The 21,184-nt window shown below is 52.9% G+C and overlaps 3 protein-coding genes across 4 annotated transcripts in view; 1 reads left to right on the top strand and 2 right to left on the bottom strand.

Annotated features, from left to right (window-relative positions):
• The first annotated feature begins 63 nt into the window (after positions 1–63).
• NEU4 (neuraminidase 4) lies at positions 64–5,317 on the top strand. Of its 2 annotated transcripts, none has more exons than XM_027703789.1 (5): positions 64–987; positions 1,042–1,591; positions 2,382–2,587; positions 2,974–3,229; positions 3,634–5,317. In XM_027703789.1, the coding sequence occupies exons 3-5, from the start codon at positions 2,387–2,389 to the stop codon at positions 4,683–4,685; spliced, it is 1,509 nt and encodes a 502-aa protein (XP_027559590.1). In that variant the 5' UTR covers positions 64–987; positions 1,042–1,591; positions 2,382–2,386; the 3' UTR covers positions 4,686–5,317. The 2 variants fall into 2 exon arrangements, with proteins under 2 accessions (XP_027559590.1, XP_027559591.1); XM_027703790.1 differs by having other exon boundaries at positions 64–915; positions 1,417–1,591.
• A 953-nt stretch (positions 5,318–6,270) lies between these two features.
• TM4SF19 (transmembrane 4 L six family member 19) lies at positions 6,271–9,993 on the bottom strand. Its single transcript, XM_027703923.1, has 5 exons — positions 9,886–9,993; positions 7,997–8,180; positions 7,785–7,862; positions 6,843–7,027; positions 6,271–6,557 (listed from the first exon to the last, which is right to left on the bottom strand). The coding sequence occupies exons 1-5, from the start codon at positions 9,948–9,950 to the stop codon at positions 6,371–6,373; spliced, it is 699 nt and encodes a 232-aa protein (XP_027559724.1). The 5' UTR covers positions 9,951–9,993; the 3' UTR covers positions 6,271–6,370.
• Positions 9,994–12,984: 2,991 nt separating this feature from the next.
• The window catches only part of UBXN7 (UBX domain protein 7), a 33,077-nt gene continuing 24,877 nt past the window's right edge, over positions 12,985–21,184 (bottom strand). The window contains exon 11 of the mRNA XM_027703830.1: positions 12,985–18,350. Coding sequence (XP_027559631.1) covers positions 18,189–18,350 — 162 coding nt within the window. The 3' untranslated portion in view covers positions 12,985–18,188. The remainder of the gene's footprint in view (positions 18,351–21,184) is intronic.

Genomic DNA, 21,184 nt, shown 5'->3' on the forward strand with positions numbered 1-21,184 from the left:
CTGGGAGGACATTTTGTGGCTTTGCCCCTCTCTCTTGTGGGAGGGTCCCCGGTCTGTGGGCAGGGAAGGTCCTTTGGGATCAGCATCCCTGAGGGCCTTTACCAGCATAGGGTTTGTTGGGTCTCCCCTTGCTGCACTGGCCGAACTCTCCAGCACAGGAGAGGATGGGGTGAGGCACTGCTTTGGGCACGCTGGTGCCATCCAGGTCCCCACTGCCACCCCTGCTGGTGCAAGCAGGAGACACCAGCTCAGCTTCTGAGTTTATTGGCACTGTTGGCACCGAGGGGTGTGTTGGGAACTGGTGACGAGTGGTCACCACATCCACGGGGCTGGTGCTGCCACCTTGACCAACGTTCCTGACACTGCCACAGCAGCAGGGCCACAGGTGGCGGGATGGGGAGGATGGATCTGGGGTTGCTTGGCTGGCAGTGTTGCCTCAGGGCAACACTGAAGCTGTGGGGCAGCAGCTCCAGCTGGGAAGTATGAGGGATGCTGTCTGGGGAGCAGGGTGGGAAGCAGACCCAGGATTTTCTTCAACTCTGTTTAAATCCATCAGGGAAGCAGCTGAGGCAGGGGTTAACCTGCCCTGCAACCTGTGCTCCTCACAGCACAGGTGTCCAGCGGCAACAACAGAGATTAACAGCATTTTCACGGTTCCCTGCTCCAGGAACCCTCTTAACCCAAGGCTCAGGAGGCATTTTTACCAGCAGGGTGGAGCAGCCAGAGCCACACATGGTCACCCTGGGCCATCCCAGGGGCCCTTCAGGGGCAGTTCTGCAGCCTCTGCGTCAGTTTTCTTCTTGGATTTTCTCATCCATGACCAGCCCTGTGAATTTTGTCAAGCCCTTTAACCTAAGTTGATAACAGTTGATAACAGGTGTAAAAATAGTTTCTTGGTAGCTGACCTGTGTGCAGGTGGGGGTCCTGGGCAGTGTGGGGGTCATGGGAAGGCTGGTGATCCTGTGGGGGCTGGGGGTTCTGGGAAGGGTGGGGATCCCAGGAGAGCTGGGGGTCCTGGGAAGGTTGGGTGTCTGGGTGGAGCTGGGGATCCTGGGAAGGCTGGGGATCCTGGGAAGGCTGGGGGTCCTGGGAAGGCTGGGGATCCTGGGAAGGCTGGAGGTCCTGGCAAGGCTGGGGGTCCTGGGAGGGCTGGGACCCTGCAGACCACAACCCCCAGGCTGGGGAGCTCACAGCAGGGTGGACCATGGTGAACATGGGCTGCAGCACCTCCCAACCTGCAGGAGGAGGGAAACTGAGGCAGGAGATGTAATTCCCCCATCATGGCTCCCCTTGCATCCCATCCCCGGGGGTCCAAAGAAGGAGGCTCAGCAGCCGCGGGGCCCCCGGCTGTGCCCGGGCCCATAACGGTGCCTTTGTGCCACGGGCACTGCACCAGCAGCTCCACTGCTGACTCAGGGATTTTTCCTGGCCACCACCACTGCGGGAGCCCCGTGACCCATTGGTGGGGGGACCCTGCAAGGGGAGAGGGGTGGCAGCCAAGCAGTGAGGAGACGGCTCTGCAGAAACCCAGCAACGGCGGGAGCTGTTGGGGCCGAGGGACAGAGAGGACAGCCCAGCCCAGCAGGACCCGGTGAGTGCCTTCGCTTTCTCGGGGGGGGTTAGATCAGCAAAAGCTCCTGATTAAACCACTGGTGAAAGTCACTCTTGGCTGCTCCAGCTGTGCCTGGAGTGGGGTGCCCGTCTCTTCCTGTGGTAATAATCCCCAGGGACACGTAGAGACATGTAACCTGGGGACAGCTGACAGTGGTGTCACTCCTGCTGTCCCCAAAGGAAGGGCACCCCACTGCTGCAGGGACAGCCCGGCCAGGGACCCCGCAGTCTATGTTGTGCACCCCAGGCTCCCCCCACAGATCAGGGGGAACAAGGAGCCCACCGGGTCCATTGTGCTGGAGGCACCAGAGGTACAGGACAAAACACTCCCTGACCCCCTCCTGATGAGCCCGGGCTGATCTGAGGGTCCTGTGTGTGCAGAGGTGGGCTCTGCCCTCCCAGTGCCCACTTGAAGGGAGCAGGGAGCTCCTTTGCTCACTGGCCTTGATTTCCCAGAAGAGCATCTTGAAGATCAATTTCATTTTATTTAATTTTATTTTGGAGTCCCCAGGTCAGCCTCCTTGCTGGTACCCGAAGTCGTGGCCAACCTGTGAGCCGCAGGGACTCCCCACCAGAGCAGTGCACGTTCAGCCTCTCTCCACCCCAGCCCTGCCCCTCAGCCCCTGCTCCCTGGGGCTTCCCCAAGCCCAAACCCACCGAGTTAAATCCCCAGCCCTTCCAAGGACAACCCAGTGCCCCTGGCCGTGCCCAGCAGCTGATCCCCCGCCTTCACCAGCCCGCTGTGGTGGGGCTGCCTCCTTTTGCTGCAGACTCCATGGGCTCCCGGCACTTCCCTGCCCGGACCGTGCTCTTTGAGAGGGAATCCAATGGCGTCACGTACCGCGTGCCCGCCCTGCTCTACCTGCCCTGTGTGGCCAAGCTGCTGGCGTTCGCCGAGGAGCGGCTCAGCGCCGACGATGCCCACGCCAACCTGCTGGTGCTGCGCCGCGGCACCATCTACGGCAGCTATGTGGAGGTGGGACGGGGGGCACACCCCGGGCTGGGGGGACACGCAGGGCTGGGGATGTGGGGACGGACGGGCGGTTGTCCTCGCTGCTGGTGTGTGGCACAGCTGAGCTCCTGGAGGCGGCTGCACGGATGGGGGTGGCTGGGGTGGGTGAGGTGAATCACGGAATCCCAGAATGGTTTGGGTTGGAAGGGACCTCAAAGGTCATCTCGTTCTACCCCCCGCCTTGTGCAGGGACACCTTCCACTAGAGACCGGGTTGCTCCAAGCCCCATCCAACCTGGCCTTGAACACTTCCAGGGACAGGGCAGGCACAGTTTCTCTGGGTGAAAAAGTAGGATGTTCCTCACCTGTCTCATCCCTTTCCATTCTCTCCTCCTCCTCCTCCCTGGGCAGTGGGAAGACATGCGCGTGCTGGAGACGGCGACGCTGCAGCACCACCGGTCGATGAACCCCTGCCCGCTCTACGATGAATTCACAGGCACCCTCTTCCTCTTCTTCATCACGGTGCTGGGCAGGACGCCCGAAGCCTACCAGATTGTCACTGGCCAGAACGTCACCCGCCTCTGCTGCGTCACCAGCGCCGACCAGGGCCTGAGCTGGAGCACAGCCACGGACCTGACACAGCAGGTCATTGGTGCAGCCATCAAAGGTACCCAGCTGGAGAGGGCTGGGGAGGGGGAAGGATGGCCAGCAAGGAGGTCACCGTGGGTTCTGGCCTCCTGGAGCCACCCGTGGTGTGGCTGGAGGTGACCTTGGAGTAGGAAGCCCACAGGCTTCCAAGAGAGTGGAAGAGAACCTTAAGCAGAGGGGAGAGGGGATGGAGGGAGTATCTGTATCACTTGGGGTAGGAAGAAGATGGAGATCTCCCCACAGCCAAGGGTAGGACCATGTGTGAGGACAACCAGGCAGCACGAGGCTGCCCTCCCACCCCACCACCTGGCTTGGCTGGACAGGGGAAGCCCTGGAGACCCTTCCACACTGGGCATGGAAGGGTACCGTGGTGGCCACCGTTTGCCCATTCCACCTTCACCACATCCCATCTCCGCTCCGCAGACTGGGCGACGTTCGCGCTGGGCCCTGGGCACGGGATCCAGCTGCGCTCCGGGCGGCTGCTGGTGCCCGCCTACAGCTACCACATCGACTGCAAGGAGTGCTTCGGGCAGCTCTGCAAGACCACCCCGCACTCCTTCGCCTTCTACAGCGACGACCACGGCCACGGCTGGCGCTTCGGGGAGTTCATCCCCAACCTGCAGACAGGCGAGTGCCAGCTGGTCTCGGTGGATGAGGAGGATGGATCCAACGTCCTGTACTGCAACGCCCGCAGCCCGTTGGGCTTCAGGGTCCAGGCGCTCAGCACGGATGACGGGGCCGTCTTCCACAGGGGGCAGCTGGTCCAGCGGCTGGTCGAGCCCCCCCATGGCTGTCATGGCAGTGTCATCGGCTTCCCAGCACCATTTGTGTATGTCCCCACCATCTCCCAGGACTCTGTGTTGCCCCTCCGGGGCTCAGCTCGACGGCTGCTACCTGGGATGTTCCAGAGGTTTCGGTGCCTGCCCACCCAGAAGGCAGCGGGTGATGAGCTGCCCACTGTGGCCACCAGCAGCCACCACGAGCCAGACGAGCCCAATGAGGACTGTCCTACCCCAGGGCATCACCAACAAGCCCAGAGTGTCACCTTGGCCCAGGGGGACCCTGCAGCAACCCCCAGCCCCACTCCCTTCTTCCAAGCGCCGACATGGATCCTCTACTCCCACCCCACCAGCTCCATGTCACGGGTCAACATGGGGGTTCACCTGAGCACCTTCCCCAGGGATGCAGAGAGCTGGACAGAGCCCTGGGTCATCTACGAGGGCCCGAGCGCTTACTCAGACCTGGCTTACATGGAGCTGCCCTACAGGGAGGCCCCGGTGGCCGGTGGCACGGCCATCGCCTTCGCCTGCCTCTACGAGAACGGGACGAGGTCGCCCTACGAGCAGATCTCCTTCAGCATGTTCACGCTGCACGATGTGCTCCAGAACATCCCCGTGACAGCCACTGCTCCCCGCCGGGGCCGCAGCCCCCGGCGCCGCGGGAAGCAGGGCCGAAGGAGCTGCCCCGTGTCCTAGTGACCACCCCAAGCCAGCTCCCCCCATCCCCCCAGTGCCAGATCCCGGGACATCAACCCATAGCCTGGCGTCCCGCCCCCGTCCAGCACGGCCACATCACGCAGAGCAGTGTTACCATCCCCAGGCTGGATTTGATCTCACTTTTATTGTTATTTTTTTAATTATATATCGGTTGGTGGGGAGGCTCGTGCGCCCCGCCCAGCCCCAGGCTCCTTTCCAGCAAGAGGCAGCTCTTGAAACAGATACTGGGCGGCAACAGCAATGCCAAAAGGAGGCAGCTGGGGCACCCTGTGCCATCCCTGTGTGCTGGGTCAGGGGGACACGGTGCTCCAGCTGTGCCACATCTGGTACCACCACCCTGCTCTGGGCGTTTCCCTCCCGTTGTTATAAGTAGTTATGTTATATAAATGTTTTATATGTTATATAACTGTTTCATGTTATATAACGTTAAATAGTTTCTTTTTCATGAAAAGGCTTTTTCTCAATGGTCTCCCTGAAGTCACTGTGAGGGTTTGGGCTGGAGTAGAGCTCAGTTCCTTCATCACAGCTGGGATGGGGCTGGGTTTTGGATTTGGGCTGACGATAAGGAGATGTTTGTGTTGCATCACTTGTCTGTCTTGGGTTCTATTTCTATCTCTTTATTATTTTCCTTTACATTACAATTTATTATTATTATTTCAATTATTAAACTGCTCTTATGTCAACCCATGAGTCTTCTCACTTTTACCCCTCTGAATCTCTCCCCATCCATCCCATGGGATGGGGGTGAGGGAGTGGCTGTGTGGTGCTTGGGTGCCAGCTGGGGTTAAACCACCACAGTGGCCCAGTTACTGTTTAATCTGGCTCAGTGCTTTGGTGTTTTTAATCTGCTGCCACCGTCACTGCTTTCCTTGGCCCTTGTCAGTGGGGGGCAAACACCCTCCCAGCACAGGCAGGCTCAGGCCCACATGGGGTCCCTGTGAAGGTTTAGGGTTTAGGTGACTGAAACCAGTGACCCCCCTGTAAGCACAGCAGTGGGGTCCTGGTCCTGGGGATCAGCAGCAGCTGCTCCTGACATTTGTGTGGGGGTGAACTTTGGGGGGCTACACCTCAATTCCAGCCCTGCCTCCTCCAGCAGGACTCTATCCAAATGCTCCAGCCAGAGCCCAGCTCAGCTTCTCTGATCTCCTTCCCCTCTCCTGCCCTCTGCAGGTGACAAACTCCAGCCCAGCTGCCCTAAATACAAGCTGATTAAGAAAAATTAAATTAGTGTCCCGCTCTCGTCTCTACAAACACCATTGTGTCACATTTTGCACTGGGGTGGGTGGAGGCAGCCGAGGAAACCGCTGGGCTCATGCTGGGGTGCCATGAGCCGAGTCCTCACCTCCATCCCTCACCTGGCTGCTTTCCAACCCCAAAGGGCTGCCAGCCCCAAGGGCACCTGCTCCAGGGAGGAGGGAAGTGGTATGTCCTGGTTGGGGGTCTCTGCATGGGGGCAACACTTGGCACACCAGCCCCACTAATGCTGCTCCAACACTCGGGGTGTCCGTACCTCGTGGGGGACTCTGTCTGTCTCACACGGGGCTCTTGCAGTGGGCCAGTGTCACAGTTCCTACCATACCTCCAGTACAGCCTGTGCCACCAGCCAAGTGACACCAGGGGTGACACCTCCTCCGAGCGCAGCCTGCTGGCACTGCCCCCGGGCCCTACTTGCCCTCACAGAGGCCACAGAGGCAGCCGAGGCAGCCATTGAGGATCTGGAGGAAGGACAGCACCATCTCGGCCACGCTGACGAGCAGCAGGACGGAGAAGAGGACGACGTTCCAGGCCACGATGCCCTCAGGCTCCAGGCAGATGCTCCAGGTGTGCCGATCGTAGAGGTAGGTCTTAGCCCTGTGTGACAGGGAGGGGAGGAGATACAGGGTGCTGCCTGTGGCAGGTCAGGAATCCCATCGCTTTCCACCACGGAGGGTGTCCCAGACATCCCGTCCTTCAGCCCGAGAATGAGTGGGGTCAGGGGGGTGATGGAGGTGCAAGGCACCATGTAGAAATTCATGGAAGGTGGGCACCCCTCGAGCTACCAGGGTCTTGCAAGCACCCACCCCCCCAACACTATAATTAACACTGCCTTAATTAGCAATAAGCCAATGAGGCAGCACTGGTGATTCAGCCCCTCACCTGGCATCAGGCACCTGGGCAGCGGCATCCGGGAAGGGGTAACCCCAGAGGGCTCCGTGCCCGAGGCTGTGCTCAGAGGCGTTGTAGAAGCAGAGGGGGCCGTTGGTCAAACCCACCCCGGAGAGGACGAAGCAGGCGGCAGCGCCCAGGAACGCCAGCTTGGAGAGCACGGTGGAGATGAAGGCCTGTGGGGAACACCGGGGGGCAGAGGGGACACTGGAAGTCAGGTGGGCTCCAAAACACAGCTGCTGGTTGTCGGCATGTTTGGCAGGGGGGAAAACTCCCCTTCACCCCAAGGGGCTCCAGTCCTGGGCAGCTGTGGCTGTGGATGGAGCCATTGCTGGGCTGGGCAGAAGCAAGCAGGGACTGGAGACAGGCAGGGATGGAAATGGGCAAGGAGCAGGGACAGGCGGGGATGGAAATGGGCAAGGAGCAGGGACAGGGACAAGGAGCAGGGACGGGACAAGGAGCAGGGACAGGCAGGGATGGAAAACGGGCAAGGAGCAGGGACAGGGACAAGGAGGAGGGACAGGGACAAGGAGGAGGGACAGGGGCAAGGAGCAGGGACAGGCAGGGATGGAAAACGGGCAAGGAGCAGGGACAGGCAGGGGTCTGCCGTGCAGAGCCTGGTGGGACAGAGCCCATGCCAGCACAAGTGGAAAGCCTGTCTTCTGGGAAGGGGCCACCATGCAGCATCCTACCACGGGACCATGAGATAGGGGGGTCTGTGCCATGTCCCACCATAGGGCCATCGGAGAGGGACACCCTGCCAGGACCTGCCATGGGAGAGGGGCCACCCACCACATCCCACCACGGGAGGAGGGGAGAGGAGGTCCATGCCACGTCCCACCGTGTGGCCATGGCAGAGGTGGCACCCTGCCAGTCCCACCCCACATCCCACCCCACGCTGCCGGGCACTGCTTTAGCACAGGGGTCCCTTACGTTCCAGCGGGTGCCGCAGTTGGAGCAGCCGGCACATCGCCACCCCAGTGCTGTGATGTGGGTCGCTGCCAGCAGCACCTGCGGGAAGGAAAATGAGGCTGGGGGACAAAGAGAAGCCACCTGCCCTGCTCCATCCCTCTGTCCCTGCTCCATCCCTCTGTCCCTGCTCCACAGGCCCATGGGGAGGGACGGGTGTGACCCACAGTACTCACGGGGATGCCGCCTCCCCAGACACCCGGCACGGCCAGGGCGTGTCTGCTGATGTGCCCCTCCAGCAGGTACTTGGATGCTCCGCCAGGGAAGAGCAGGAGGATGCTGGCTGCCATGGAGAGCGTGCCCAGGGCCAGCAGGCAGGGACCCACAATCCGGCTGCACTTCCCCACACACATCTCTGTCCTGCGTGGGAACGGGGAGGAAGAGGAGGAGAGGAAAGAGCTGCGTTCAGCCCCGTGGGGTCCCGCGGCTTCCCCACCCCGAGCCCATCCCACAGCTGTGGGAGAACAGGAGTTACTGGGTTGTGGGTCTGGGTTCCAGCCCACCGCACTGGCACTGCCCCTACTTGAGGGCAATTTCCAATGGAAATCCTGATATTTCTTTGCCGAACAGGCAATGGAGTTTATGACAACAGCAAGTCCCACACCAAGCCTTGAGACCTGTGTGACCTCAGGGTCGGCTCCTCCAAAATGTGTCCCTGCCCAGGGCTGGAGGGTTGGAACGAGATGGTCTTTAAGGTCCCAAACCAGTCTGTGATTCTGTGATAATGTTACTGCAGGGGGCAAAGCACCCACCACAGCTCAGTTTGGCCTTCAGTGTTTACAGCGAGCCAGGAAAGGGGCGAAATCCTTGGACAAGGACTTGTGAAGGCACATCAGTCTCCAACCAAAATCCAACAGCAACTCCACCCCTGTCATACATGAATCCTGCCATAGGTCTGAGTATGCTGAAACTAATTAAAGTCAATTAAGAAAATGTTATCCCCTACCCTTCACCTCCACTGACATCTTACTAAGTTATGAGTTCACCTATAAAGCACCTGCCCATCTCCAGGTGATACCTTGTCCAAAATTACTTCTCTTCTGTACCTACAAGACAGGGATCCCCATTGGTCACTCTGGGACCTCTGAAAACAACCTGGTTTGGTGCTACCCTGGTTCCCAGGTTTCTTCTACCCTGTGTTCTTTTTGCTCCAAGTTGGGTTTACGCATTTTCCCCTTTCCTGGTGGATTGTGACCCATTTTGCACAAGTTCCCCAGACTGAGCTGCTTCTGGCTCCGGATAATCTTTTTCAAGCTCGCTGCGGCTCTTTGCAAAGCAGAAGTGACTGTGGCACCACTGCACCACGTGGTTGTTGGGTGTTCCCGTGGGAAGAGCTGCCTCAGCCCCCTCGTGCGCCAGGGAGGAGCAGCTCAGGCAGCGCATCCAGCCCAGCACGGCCCGAGGGGCTGGGGAGCAGCCACGCCAGTCCCAGCAGGATGCCAGGGAGGGCTGAGCATGGAGGAAGGGGCTGGGAGACCTGTGTGGAGGGGACACGAGCCAAGATGCCCGAGAGGACCATCAGCTCCCCCCCATCCTGGAGTTCCACCTCCCCTCTGTTTTCCGTCCTCCCTGCCTTGGTTATACGGAATTTAGGGCCCCTCACCCTCAGCGTGGTCCTGCCTGCAGTCCAGGGATTGCACGTGGTTGTCCTCCCCCTCCAGCCATGAGTGTCCGGTGCTGAGTCCCCACCACGGGGGAGCTCCTGCTCCTCTGAGCTCACAGCCCAGGCTCTCACCAGCCAGAGTTTTCTGCAACTTCAACCTCTCCAAGGATTCTCCTTCCCCTCCACAGCTGCCCTCTCCCTGGGGACGGCAGGAGGCCTCTTTCCCCTAGGAAGCTCCCTATGGTGTGCTGTCCCCTAAAACGTTCCCCTTGAAGAAGCAGCTTCCCCCTCAGCCAGCACAGACGAACCCCTGTGCGAGGGGAGGCAAAGCCAAAGTCCAGCTGACCCAGTCTTCCTCAGGACCCTCAAAAGCCTCAACCCTTCCGCCAGCACATCTCCATGGAAAAGCACGGGGATTCCAGCAAAGCCCAGGGAACCTGTCCTCCCTGCTTCCTGGCTTACCTGGCAGTGAAGCCACGTGGCGTCAGCAGCGTCCACCCCTCAGAGGAGCTCTGTGCTGGAGGCATCTCCCCCCAGCTGACTATTTATGATGCCCCAGGGTGTGCTCCCTGTCTTCCCCCTCCCACCCGACGTCCGCCCATGCATCAGTCATGATCCTTCCATTCAAAGGTGACTGTCCCACTGAATGAGCCAGATCTTCCGGCGCTGTGGCTGATCCTTCTGCACGGTCCTTCCCCCTTTCACTGCCAGAGTTCATCAAAACAGGCACAATTTCAGATTTTAAGGCTTCTACCACTTCTGCACTAAATGCCTCCACCGCTGAGAAGCCGTTGCTCCTGTGGTGACTATGTTGGGAGAACACTCCCCTCTCTCACTAATATTTTAATAAAAGCTTCTAAATAAGCATTCTCATGTCTCAGCTGGTTCCTAACTCCCACCTTTTTCTTCCTCACAGGTGGCCCAGCTTTTCCTCAGGTGCAGAGTATATCTCATGCCTTGGTGACAAGATTGAGAGGGAAAGGTTTCTGGACATCTTAATTATTACAAGTCCTCGGACACCACCTTTTCCCATCGGAGGTGCCCAAGGCTGGCAGTTACTGTGCAACAGGGAAACTCCTCTGCTACTCCCACAGGGAAGGTCTGACAGTACAGGAACAGGATCGGGAGAACGTGGATGATCTTTGTGCCCGAGAACAGGAGACAGAGAAACTGTAGCACCAAAAAATGGCAAAAATGGGGCAGTTTTGTTGGCAGAGGAGTTGCAGGTGGCACGAGCAAAGACAAGAACAGATTGTGGGCTGTGCAGGCAGAAGGAAGAATCTTCTCCAAGAAGAGTTTTGAGATGGCTCCTATTCCTTGTGTGTTCATGAGGACCTGAGGCACATCAGCTGCTTGGGACAGGGGCTTCCCAACCCACCACGGCTGCGAAGCCGGGTCAGTGCCCTGAGAGTCTTGCTCTGATGCTGTAAGTAAAAAAAGCACCTGTAGTGCTGCCTTCTGGTCCATACCCTAACCTGCTCTACCCAGGGTGACCCACACCCCTTTGCTGATGTGTTTCAAAGTGGCTTTTCCTGCTTTCAAATCATGAGTCGAGGATATAAATCGTGCTCCCAGACAGGAAGAAATAGAAGGTGGAGTTGGAGCCCTCAAGAGTCACATGGGAAAACATGAATGGGTGAGGCCAGGTCACATCAGGCAATTCTATTCCTCTAGGAAAAATGAGAGGAGCAGATTATCCAACAGCTCCTCTGAAAGGAAAAATCAGAGTCTGCAGCAGCACGTAAATTTCTATTTTATGCCTAAATAAGGCAAATTGGTCTCTAAAAGGCAGACAACAGCAAAGGCAAAACATGCAGGACAGCAGAGTGCCGAGAATAATCCAATTTCTCCTTCCTCTCTTTTCTTACTTAGAAAGAGGGGAAGCGTTCCTTTGCTCCTGGAAGAAAATGTGTTGCAACCTCATCTTGTGCCTTTCCTACGTCACGGCGATCTGAGCTTCCCACGTTGCCCCACACATGATCTGCTCCATCATCTCCCACAGGAAACCTCCTGCCACGCAGCGCCGGGGCAGCGTCAGGGAGAATCTGGGATTGCTCATCTGCCCCTTGTACCCATAAGAGTAACCATAATAATAATAATAATAATAAAAGGCTAATTTTAGCCCAGCACGGGAGGGGCTCTGCCCCTTGTACCCATAAGAGTAACCATAATAATAATAATAAAAGGCTAATTTTAGCCCAGCACATGAGGGGCTGTGCCCCTGCCTTTCTCACACGAGAGCTTCATTGTGAAAGCACCAGCACAGCAATTATGGGCAAGGAGTTTGCTGCCAGGCCACTCAGTCATGGCACAGCCAAACCTGGTCCCACGTAAAGCAATTCCAGCTCAGCAAGGTCCTTCTCTGATTTCTCCTCGCAGCTTCTTTGCTTCCCTGCTCCCCTTGCCCAAACCCTTGTGGGGCTGGGGAAATTGCACAGGTTGGGTTTCAAGAGTGGTTTGGCTTCAAGGAGAACCAGAGGCTGAGCTGAGTTGGAAGCGCTGAGATGAAACCTTTCTGTGCCAAACCAGCCTCCACCTCGGTCCTGGCCAGAGGATGCTCAGCACAGTGGTCCTTCCTGCTCCTCTCTGCAAATCTGTTTGTAGAATCTGCAAATCTATTTCTGCCACGAGTCAGCCATGACTCCTCCAAAATCCCCTCGGACAAGCCCTGCAGGGAGTCTGTGGCTAGAACTGACTGAACAAATACCAACACGATGCTGCTGGACAGGATTTGCTTCAGTGCCCTTATGAATGTCTCCTGAATTAATACTTCAGATAAACCAATCCCGTTAAAAATCAGAAGAAGTCTGCAGAAAGGAAAAATAAATTAATTAAACCCAAGAAGTATCTTGAGTTTGAGGTGTCCCTGTAGTTCCTTGACCTGCAAATGAAAAAAGATTTCCACGCCAGTAGAATAGGAAATATTTTCTTCCTAAGCTACACGAAGAGATCAAGGTGTTTTCCAGCTTCAAACAGGGCAAGACCATGGCAGTGGCTGAGGTCACTGTTTCAGGGGAGACCTACCTACAGTCAGGAACACGAGGATGACCCAAAATTAGTTTCTTAATTATTGTTACCCTACTGTACCTGCCAAGTCCTTGTCCAGAAGGGCCTCTGCTCATCGACATTTCACGTGAGGCCACAACAGGAACATCCCAAGATGCCCCACAACAATTGCAGAAAGCAGAGGCTCTGCCTTGACAACACCTGTACCAGGAGGACACTGACAGGTCAGAACAGAAAGCCCCATTTTCTCTGCTCTTCCAACTGGAAGGACGGAAAATCCTATCCCTGCCTCTTTTTATTCATTTCCATAAGGGTGTTTTTCCTATCAGGGTCCCAAAAGTTTGTCTCACTTCAAGATTTTGTACCCTCTAGAATGGGCTGAAGTTTTCTTGGGCTAAGCAAGCAGTGCACTGTCATCAACAGTTCCTTATCCTTCTACCCCAGTATCCCTAAGGAAAAGCTCTGGAACTCCCCATGTAACACAGGGACAGACTTTCATTAGAACTAAACCAACAAATAAACCCCCAAACCAAAAAACCAAGACCTGAAAAAAGCTACTGAAAACAGTTTGTTTTATTTCCAGGATCAAATATTACAATAGGACATTTACATATATTTATAAAAAATGCAGCAGTTGTGTATATAGATCAGAGGTTTCCTTGAGTTTGGTCCCTCCCAGCACAGTGAGCTGAAATCTTCCAAATGAATCCTCTCCCTCCTCCCGTGTGAAGTCGACATCACTGAAGAAGAAAGCGACCGTTGTAAAAAGTTGTAACTTCAAACTGGATGTTCCCCAGTTCGAGGAAACAGCCTCATTTTAAAAAAAAAAAATCATCTGTCCTAGAGTGTGGTGTCTGTGACGAGGCACCACGTCTCTGAGCTGAGTTTTACCCAGAGGTTCTTCATATAAATCTGGTCTATAAAATAGCACCTCGTCCCCTGCTCTGCAGACAGTTCCTGGATCCTTCCACGCCTTAAATCTCAGCACCATTTCACAAGCAGTTACACAATGACTTTTCTCTGTACTGCAGACACTCACAGCAACTAAAGCCAGTGACCAAGTCCTGGATTTCTGCCATCACTCACAAGGTACCCATGGAAAACCCCGGATAACCCCAAGGCAGGCTGAGGCACCGATGCTGAGTGCCGCGCTCTCCGATTCAGAACACGTGTGTGTATGTACATATGGCTCTATTTATTGGGAGTGGACAGACACCAAGCATCTCATGGACAAGAGGAGACAGGAATAAAAGTCATCACAGAAAGGGTATCCATTAACCTTCCCAGCTCCAAATCCAAACACACCCGTGGGCACTTCCAGCGACCCAGATGGCCAACGCAGGGCTCAAGGTCAGTTTGCTTTGTCTTTGAAACAGGAGCTGTTCGGTTTGTAGAACATAATTTGTTAAAATAAATAAATAGAAAGGGTGAGGGAGAGCAGAGGCTGGATCTGAATCTATTAGAACAGCCAGACGAGGCACAGCCCGTTCTTATGGGACAGCGACTTTGCTCTTCCCCCACCAAAAGCACATCTCTGCCACCCCTTCTCCTTTTGGAATACAAGACCACCTGTTTTATCAACTTGATCAAAAAGGGATTAAACCAGAAGAAAGCAGTGACATTTAATACAAACCAAAAAGGAATAAAAATTAAGTGACAAGTTCCTGAAATGACACAGATCTTTCCACTTGCACCGACATTCCCACACAGGTCTCTATGTTCATAATCTGTTTTTATGTGGTTTAGACAAACAACCACAAACACCACGGTTCTGCATCTCTGCAGTGTTTGGTACCTGACAAAACACAGCCCAAGTGATGCTTTGCCCCCAAAAGAAAATTGGTTTTAGTTTAGCCCTTGTTGCTCAAGTCCCCGTGAACAAGCTCAGTGCTCCGGGAGGAACAGGAATTTGAGACCCTTCAGCAGGGAGGTGGAGTTATTAAAACCTGAACTAAACCCAGGTTCTGCAAGGGCACAAACCACAGCACTGGCAGAAGGGGGAGCTGCAGAAGCTGGTGCAGGTGAGTGAACAAATTTGGTAATCTTTAGAAAACGTGGCTCTGAAGGACGTGGACCTTGTGAAACACAAGCTGGACAGAGCAGAGGTGTCACCTCCCCGTAACAGAGAGGCAAAAGGTCAGGGAGCTCTGGGAGGAGCTGATGGAAAATTCTTGTTTAAATCTCCTTAGGAACAACAGTACCTTTGAATGCCTTTTATAGCCCACTATACCTTACAAGGCTATGTGCACATACTGGACATTCCTTTAATATTGGTGGTGTTAACGGAGCTGATTTATCAGGAAAAGCAACACACTTCAATGTCAGAAATTGTAAAAATCACAGACCTTAATTGAAAGCCTAACAAAAATAACCCAAGTATGACCAGAAATGTTTGGCACAGCCTTCACCTGCCCTTTTGACATCATGCTGTAAGGCTGAAGCTGGTCAACCAGCTTGACTTAAGAGCATGTGGCATCAGGAAGATCCAAAATCCTTTTGTGGACCTCTGAAGGATCACAAGTGGGCAGTAAATGTGTCAGCAGCACCTGGCAGGGAAAGCCAGTGCTCATTTCACCTTCTGTTTGTGAATCCAGGCTGTGACTGGGACTATTGGACATCAAATCCCAAAACGAAGCCCTGTGGGATGAAGAGCACAGGCAGAGGAAATAGCCCTGATGAGTTCTCTGCCCAGAAAAGCCTCCACTGCCTACATGCACTGCTGCTCCTCCAAACCCAGCCCTTGCAACACCACATGCAAATTCTGACCAAGCAACACCCACCAGAAGCCACAAATCACAGCCATTAAAGGATTTGTTTCCTTTGTCCTTTGTATGTCAAGATCTTATTTCACAACCAGATCTAAGGCATTTTTTCCAGCCTGTCAAAGGCAGTTTGAGCTGCAGATTTCACATCCAGAAGTGACTGTTGCAAAGGCTCTTTAAATAGTGTCCAACGAGCCCTCACCTTCGCTGCTGTCCCAGCCACAGCTTGGTTCATGTTTTCACCCCCGTTCCTCAGGACAGCAAAACACATCCTCCCAAGGGCTTCAACGGGGATGAAGATCTGAAGGGGTTGTATCCTGGCTGGTGCTGTTTCTTAACAGCTTTCAGGCCCCACAGCACAGCTGACTGACACATGTGCCACAGCACTGGGTGTTATTTGGGTTGGGAAGAAGGGAGAGAGGGGAGAGGAATGAAGGGAGAAAAGAGCCACGTGTAGGGACACACATTCCCTAAACATTCTTTTCTCTGTCTCTTGCTCTCAAAGCAAAGCAAAAGAAAAACTGATAGAAAAAACACATTGTGCCACAGAAACCAACAACAACAACAAAAAGCAAGGATCATGATTTCTCGGAACAGAACAAACTACTAGAAACCAAAAGATGGGAGAAAAATCCCATTTCAATGTAAATCTTCAACTTCATGTTCTTCTTTCCCTGCTAGAGCAACTCCTGGTGTCCTCACAGAGCTCACAGCCCAGTGAGTAGGTGAGTACACACCAGGGAGGGGCTGGGGGAGAGAAGCTGCCCATAAACCAGACCTGGGAGTGAGAGGGCAGAGTCAATTCTGCACATCTAACCACAGGAAAGCTGCTGCGGGACAACATCCCCAGAGGGGATGCAAAGCCAGGCCTGTCCAAACTGAGCTAGGCCTCCACCAGCCAACACAGCCAAGCAGCCACAACGCAGAGAGGACCCTGGAACCACCAAGGGTGCACGGGCAGGAGAGCAGGGAAGGTCCCTGTGCTCCCACTGCCCAAGGGACACGAGGGGCTGTCACTCTACACCTGTTGGGTTCTGCCTCCTGTTGGCAGCTGCCTTCACCTGCCTGGGGCTGACCATGGAGGAGCAGCAAACAGTGAATTATTCCAGCTACACAGCTGCTTCAGGAAGCACTAGATCTACATGGAAACACAAGTTATGGATCTGGATATCCCAGAAACTAAAGGATCCTTCAGTCCAGAGGTGTCCCTGCTGCTTCACAGGCCAAACACAACCCCCCTCTCCTCTGCTGCCCTGGCACCTCACTGTCCCACGCTGGGAGCTGCTTCCATGACAGGGTGTCTTTACAAACCAAAATGTCATCTGGTGATACTGATCAGGAAACTGGGGTCAGATTTTGCTTTTCTGACACTACATCCTGCAGTAGAATGCAGCCAGTGTTCGTGTAGAAGGGAAATCAATTTATACAACTGCATGATTACATGTCAAACCCAATTATGAGCAGAAGACAGCTGTGAGCTCAAATTCTCCTGGGGAACGCAAGACATTTTCTGTGATTCCTCACATTTAAGGGCTCCTAAGTATCCAGGCTAGTATGAAACTAAAGGCAAAATATCTTGAGAAGTTTGAACACGGTAAATTTCTGACTACTGAAGTCTTTAACATGTACCATTATCTGAGAGGGGCAGAAAAAGTCAGCAGTTATGGCAGGTCCCAGCTGCCTTTCTCCTCGCTGAGGAAGAGCACGTCAAATCGAGTTTTCAGTTGTAAATACACAAATTCACCAACCACCCTGGTGGCTGTGCTGGTTAACTCCTGTCCCACTGTAACACCTCCTGAAACACCAAATGATCAACAGCTCCACGTCTACAGAAGACACTGGAGGAAAAACAGGGCACTGACTTCTGGTGCCAACTTCCAGAGCTGAAAGGAAAGCCTAAACAAAGGAGCAGCTTTCCCATGCAGCCCCCCCAGCCTTAAAGGTAAGTGACAGTAGATGAACATGGCAATAGAATAAAAATCATCACAGAGAGTTCAAGCCACCAGGCTGGGAAGCTTTTTCTGAGGCATTAATTCGTGCCAGTCACTCCTGGGAAAACCAACCAAGACACTGTGCCAAGGGAAAAAAAGCCAACTAACTGTCAAGTCTGTGGCAGGTGTTTTCAGAGTCCCAGATCTCCACAGTATCACCTTCTGTAATCATTTGCAAAATCCCGAGAGCAAGTAAGAAGACACTTTGAGGATGTTGGGAAGAGAACCTGGAAAACCCAACCACTCCCACAAAGGAGTCAGTTCTGCTCCAGCAGTGGACACACAGCTTTCCCTCTGGGCCAAACAGTCAATCTCAAATAGAGCACAGTTGGCTTTTTTGGGGGGGTTGGTTGGTTTTTTTACTATGTCCACTGGCAGTTTAAAGCAGGAGGAAAACATGAAGTCAACCTAGAAGCTTTTAAATTAGATGGGGGCAGAGTACTTTACCACAGCTCAACCCAACTCCTTCCCAAAACCAGAGTGTTGGGTAAGTGAACCCTTGAGAAGGCTGGAAGGTTAATGGACACCTTTCATGTAGGGAATCCAAACAAAGGAAAGACTGTCCTGAAGATTACGCTCTCTCCTTAGAGAGATGACTCAGTGCCTTATCACACACTGTTTTCAAAAATAAATTAAACAAAACAGATTTAAGAATAGCAGCGAGAAGGGTTTGTGTATTATGGCCACTCCAAGCTTCAGCACGCTGGACACACCGATCACCGTTTCACTTTATCCCAGGAAAGCAGAGGGAAGATGTTCTTCCCAACGCTCTCCGCAGCTGAGAAAGAAAATAAAACTCTGAGCACTCTCATTTGGTCAGTAGAGCAGGAGAAGGGAGGAAGAGAGAGGAGAAGGGAGGAAGAGAGAGGAAGAGAGGGAAGGGCCAGTCAGCTGCCTGTCTGATTCCAGCACTGCAATCCTATGACCCTTAACTGCATATTTAACAAGTCGGTGTTCCAGGCAAAGGGAAGAGGGGAGGAAGGCTGGGAGAACTCAGGCCACAGTGCTAATTCCTTTCCTGCACAAAGACAGTCTCTTGAGGACACAGGCCTGCCTCCTGTAACGTGATCTCATAGTCCAGGTGGGAGAGTTTCCTCCGGGGGAAGTTGGTGAGCAGTTCAAAGCGTTCGTTGGGGTATCCTTTGGACTGGACGTGTTTCACAAGGGCCTGGAGAGAAAGAAAGGCAAAGGAGTGTCACAGAATTCAAAAGAGGAACCTAATACACGTAAGACAAACTATACATCATAGGACACAATTGCAAGAAATAAAAAATAAAATTTGCAAATAAAATAAAAATGTGGAAAAGTGGAAAAAATTGAAATAAAATTGGAAAAAGAAGCCTTAAATGCCCCCAAATAAAAGCCCCCTCACTTGTTTATCAGATACCTTATCCTAAACCTAAATGCTACCAAAGAGGCATTTTTTTGTGAGGTAGCACTGACCAAAATAAATGCAGGACTTTTACTCATTATTTTTTTTCTTGCCTTCAAGAAGCAGGAGGGTTTGGGGTTGTTTGGTTTGTATTTTTAAAGCTCTTTTCAATTCACTGACTTCTCTGCCTACAGTGGCAATTGGAGCAGGATACAGAGGGCACTGGGATGAAGGGGCATCAGCCTCACAATCCAACAAGCAGAGGCATCAGGAAGAGCTCATGTCCATGCTGTGATGAGGGAAATTTCCCAAGTTCATCAGGAAATACAGCGGATAAGAGCATAAATTAGGAATAGAGAAGTGGAGATAGGCAGAAGAAAAGAGGATACTGCAACAGAGCAAGACACAGGCAGAATGAAAAGCTGAAGCTTTTTTAAGAGAGGGGGGGAAAAAGACAAATGTCTTGTATGCAATAAAATAGAAAGTGTGAAAAAATAGGGGGAGTTTCAACACTACTGTTACATAGTTTTTGTGGATCACTTATGCCAGTAAATTCCAGCAGCCTGCAGCACTCTTCTGGAACAGGTTACCCAGAGAGGTTTTGGACTCTTGATCTCTGGAAGTGTCCAAGGCCAGGTTGGACAGGGCTTGGAACAACCTGGTCTCGCGGAAGGTGTCCCTGCCCATGGCAGGGGATGGAACTGGATGAGCTTTAAGGCCCGTTCCAACCCAAACCATTCTGTGATTTTATGATGGAAGGGGCTCCTGAAGGACCCAACCTCTGACCTAACCCACTCTTGGAAGCTTGCTGCTTGCCTAGAGATCCAGGATGTCACTGGTATGATTTTGGTGGGATTATCATCACAGTGTTCCAATGTAACAACGACAGAGGCATTTCTTTCCCAAAGATGCACGGTGAGGAGAGACAACACACACAAGCTGCCCCAGGGGCAATTTCATCTGGATATTAAAAAGGAATTCTTTATCATGGGAGAAATTAAACTTTGGAGTAAACTTCCCAGGGAAATAGTGCCATGTCCCTTGCTGGAATTATTCTGGACTCAGCTTGAGAGGGCCCTGGACAAGCTCATCTACAGCCCTGCTTTCAACAGGAGGTTAGAGCAGGTGATCTCCAGGGATTCTGTTCAACCTGGACTTTTCCAAGGTGTGATGAGTGCAGAACAGACAGGGAAGGACCTGCATGGAGGTTTCCTCCCAATTCCTCAAAATCCACACACAAACCTTTGGCAGGAGGAGACTGTTCCCCAACCTCCTCCTTTACCAGGACTGGTCTCCAACTGACTTTGCAGGTTACAATGCCTGTGTCTGATGGGGAATGCAGGGAAGTGGGCTGACTTCCTTCTCAGGCAACAAGGATGATCACAATTCCTTTACAAACCACTGGATTTAAATATTCAGTCAAGTTTCCTGCCCATGTCCCTCCTTGTCCCCTTTACAAGCCAGTCTTTCCTGCACACCCGAAACACTTGGCAAACAAAAGGTACTCAGGGGAGCTGAGCTGCTGAACAGAGTAAACTTAATTTGTACATAACGAACAACTGCTCCTGTAAAAAGGGTGGAAATGGGATTATGGTAATACTGGAAGCATAAGCACCTCCTGGAAACAAGAGCATGTAAAGAAGCCACACTTGATTGATAAAAACACAATGATTAAAAATAGAACACTTTTAAAACCAGCCAGTACTGGTGGGTATCATCAGTTAAAACCCCTCAAGTGCAACTGTCTCCTTAAACAATTTATTTTTCTAGTTCTGGCCAGTTTTAAAATGGAAATCATCATGGAAATGAGGCTCACAAAGAAACACCTGAGACTCAAATCTTGATCTGACTGAAACGGCTTTAGAAGATCATATGAGGTGAGCACACAAGCTGCCTGCTCAGCTCTGCAATCAAAAGATATCTTTACCCACAAACCTTGACTCAGCTCAATTCCTCTGCTGACTGTAGAGCAGAAAGGAAATCACATGCTGAGATAAATTTCCTTTAACTTCCACAGTCCATAAAAGGAGTCAAACCAGAAGGCAGGATTACAGGGGATATCTCAGTATCACACCTATGTACTGCCTAAATAAATCCCTTAAGTATTCAAAAGTGCTACATGTTTAATAACACACACAAATTTACTTAGCAGGCTGCTTTCAAAAAGCAGTTAAGCTTTTTTTTTCCCATTTAGTTTCAAGCAGGAGAGTTAAGAGCATGAGCTCAGGACACTGTACATTCCTAAAGTGCTGCAGACTAGGTGATAGCCTCACTTTCTGTATGAGGTAGGACACTTCTCTCCCAAATCTGCACAAAATCCTTCTGAAGAGGTGTTCTTTTGCTTCCCTACAACTATTAGGTTGATTACACAAAAATGAGCTTAACTGATCTCCATGCCCTGAGAGCTCATGGCTAACAGGAACATGGTGACCTCTCTGCACCCACAAAATCTGCATGGAAATGCCACCCACATCGACTTCTCCAAGGGAAGTGAGGCCAAAGCACAGCTGAAACTGTGAATTCACAGTGAAACTGAAATTAATATTGTAATGAATTTGTTTGGGGAGAACTTCCTCCAAAGTCTGCCGTGTCATCCATGCCCAGAAGGGAGGGTGGAAGTACGATGGGAG

This window comes from Neopelma chrysocephalum, unplaced genomic scaffold, assembly GCF_003984885.1.
Source record: "Neopelma chrysocephalum unplaced genomic scaffold, ASM398488v2 Primary Assembly neopelma1_252, whole genome shotgun sequence".
NCBI lineage: Eukaryota > Metazoa > Chordata > Aves > Passeriformes > Pipridae > Neopelma > Neopelma chrysocephalum.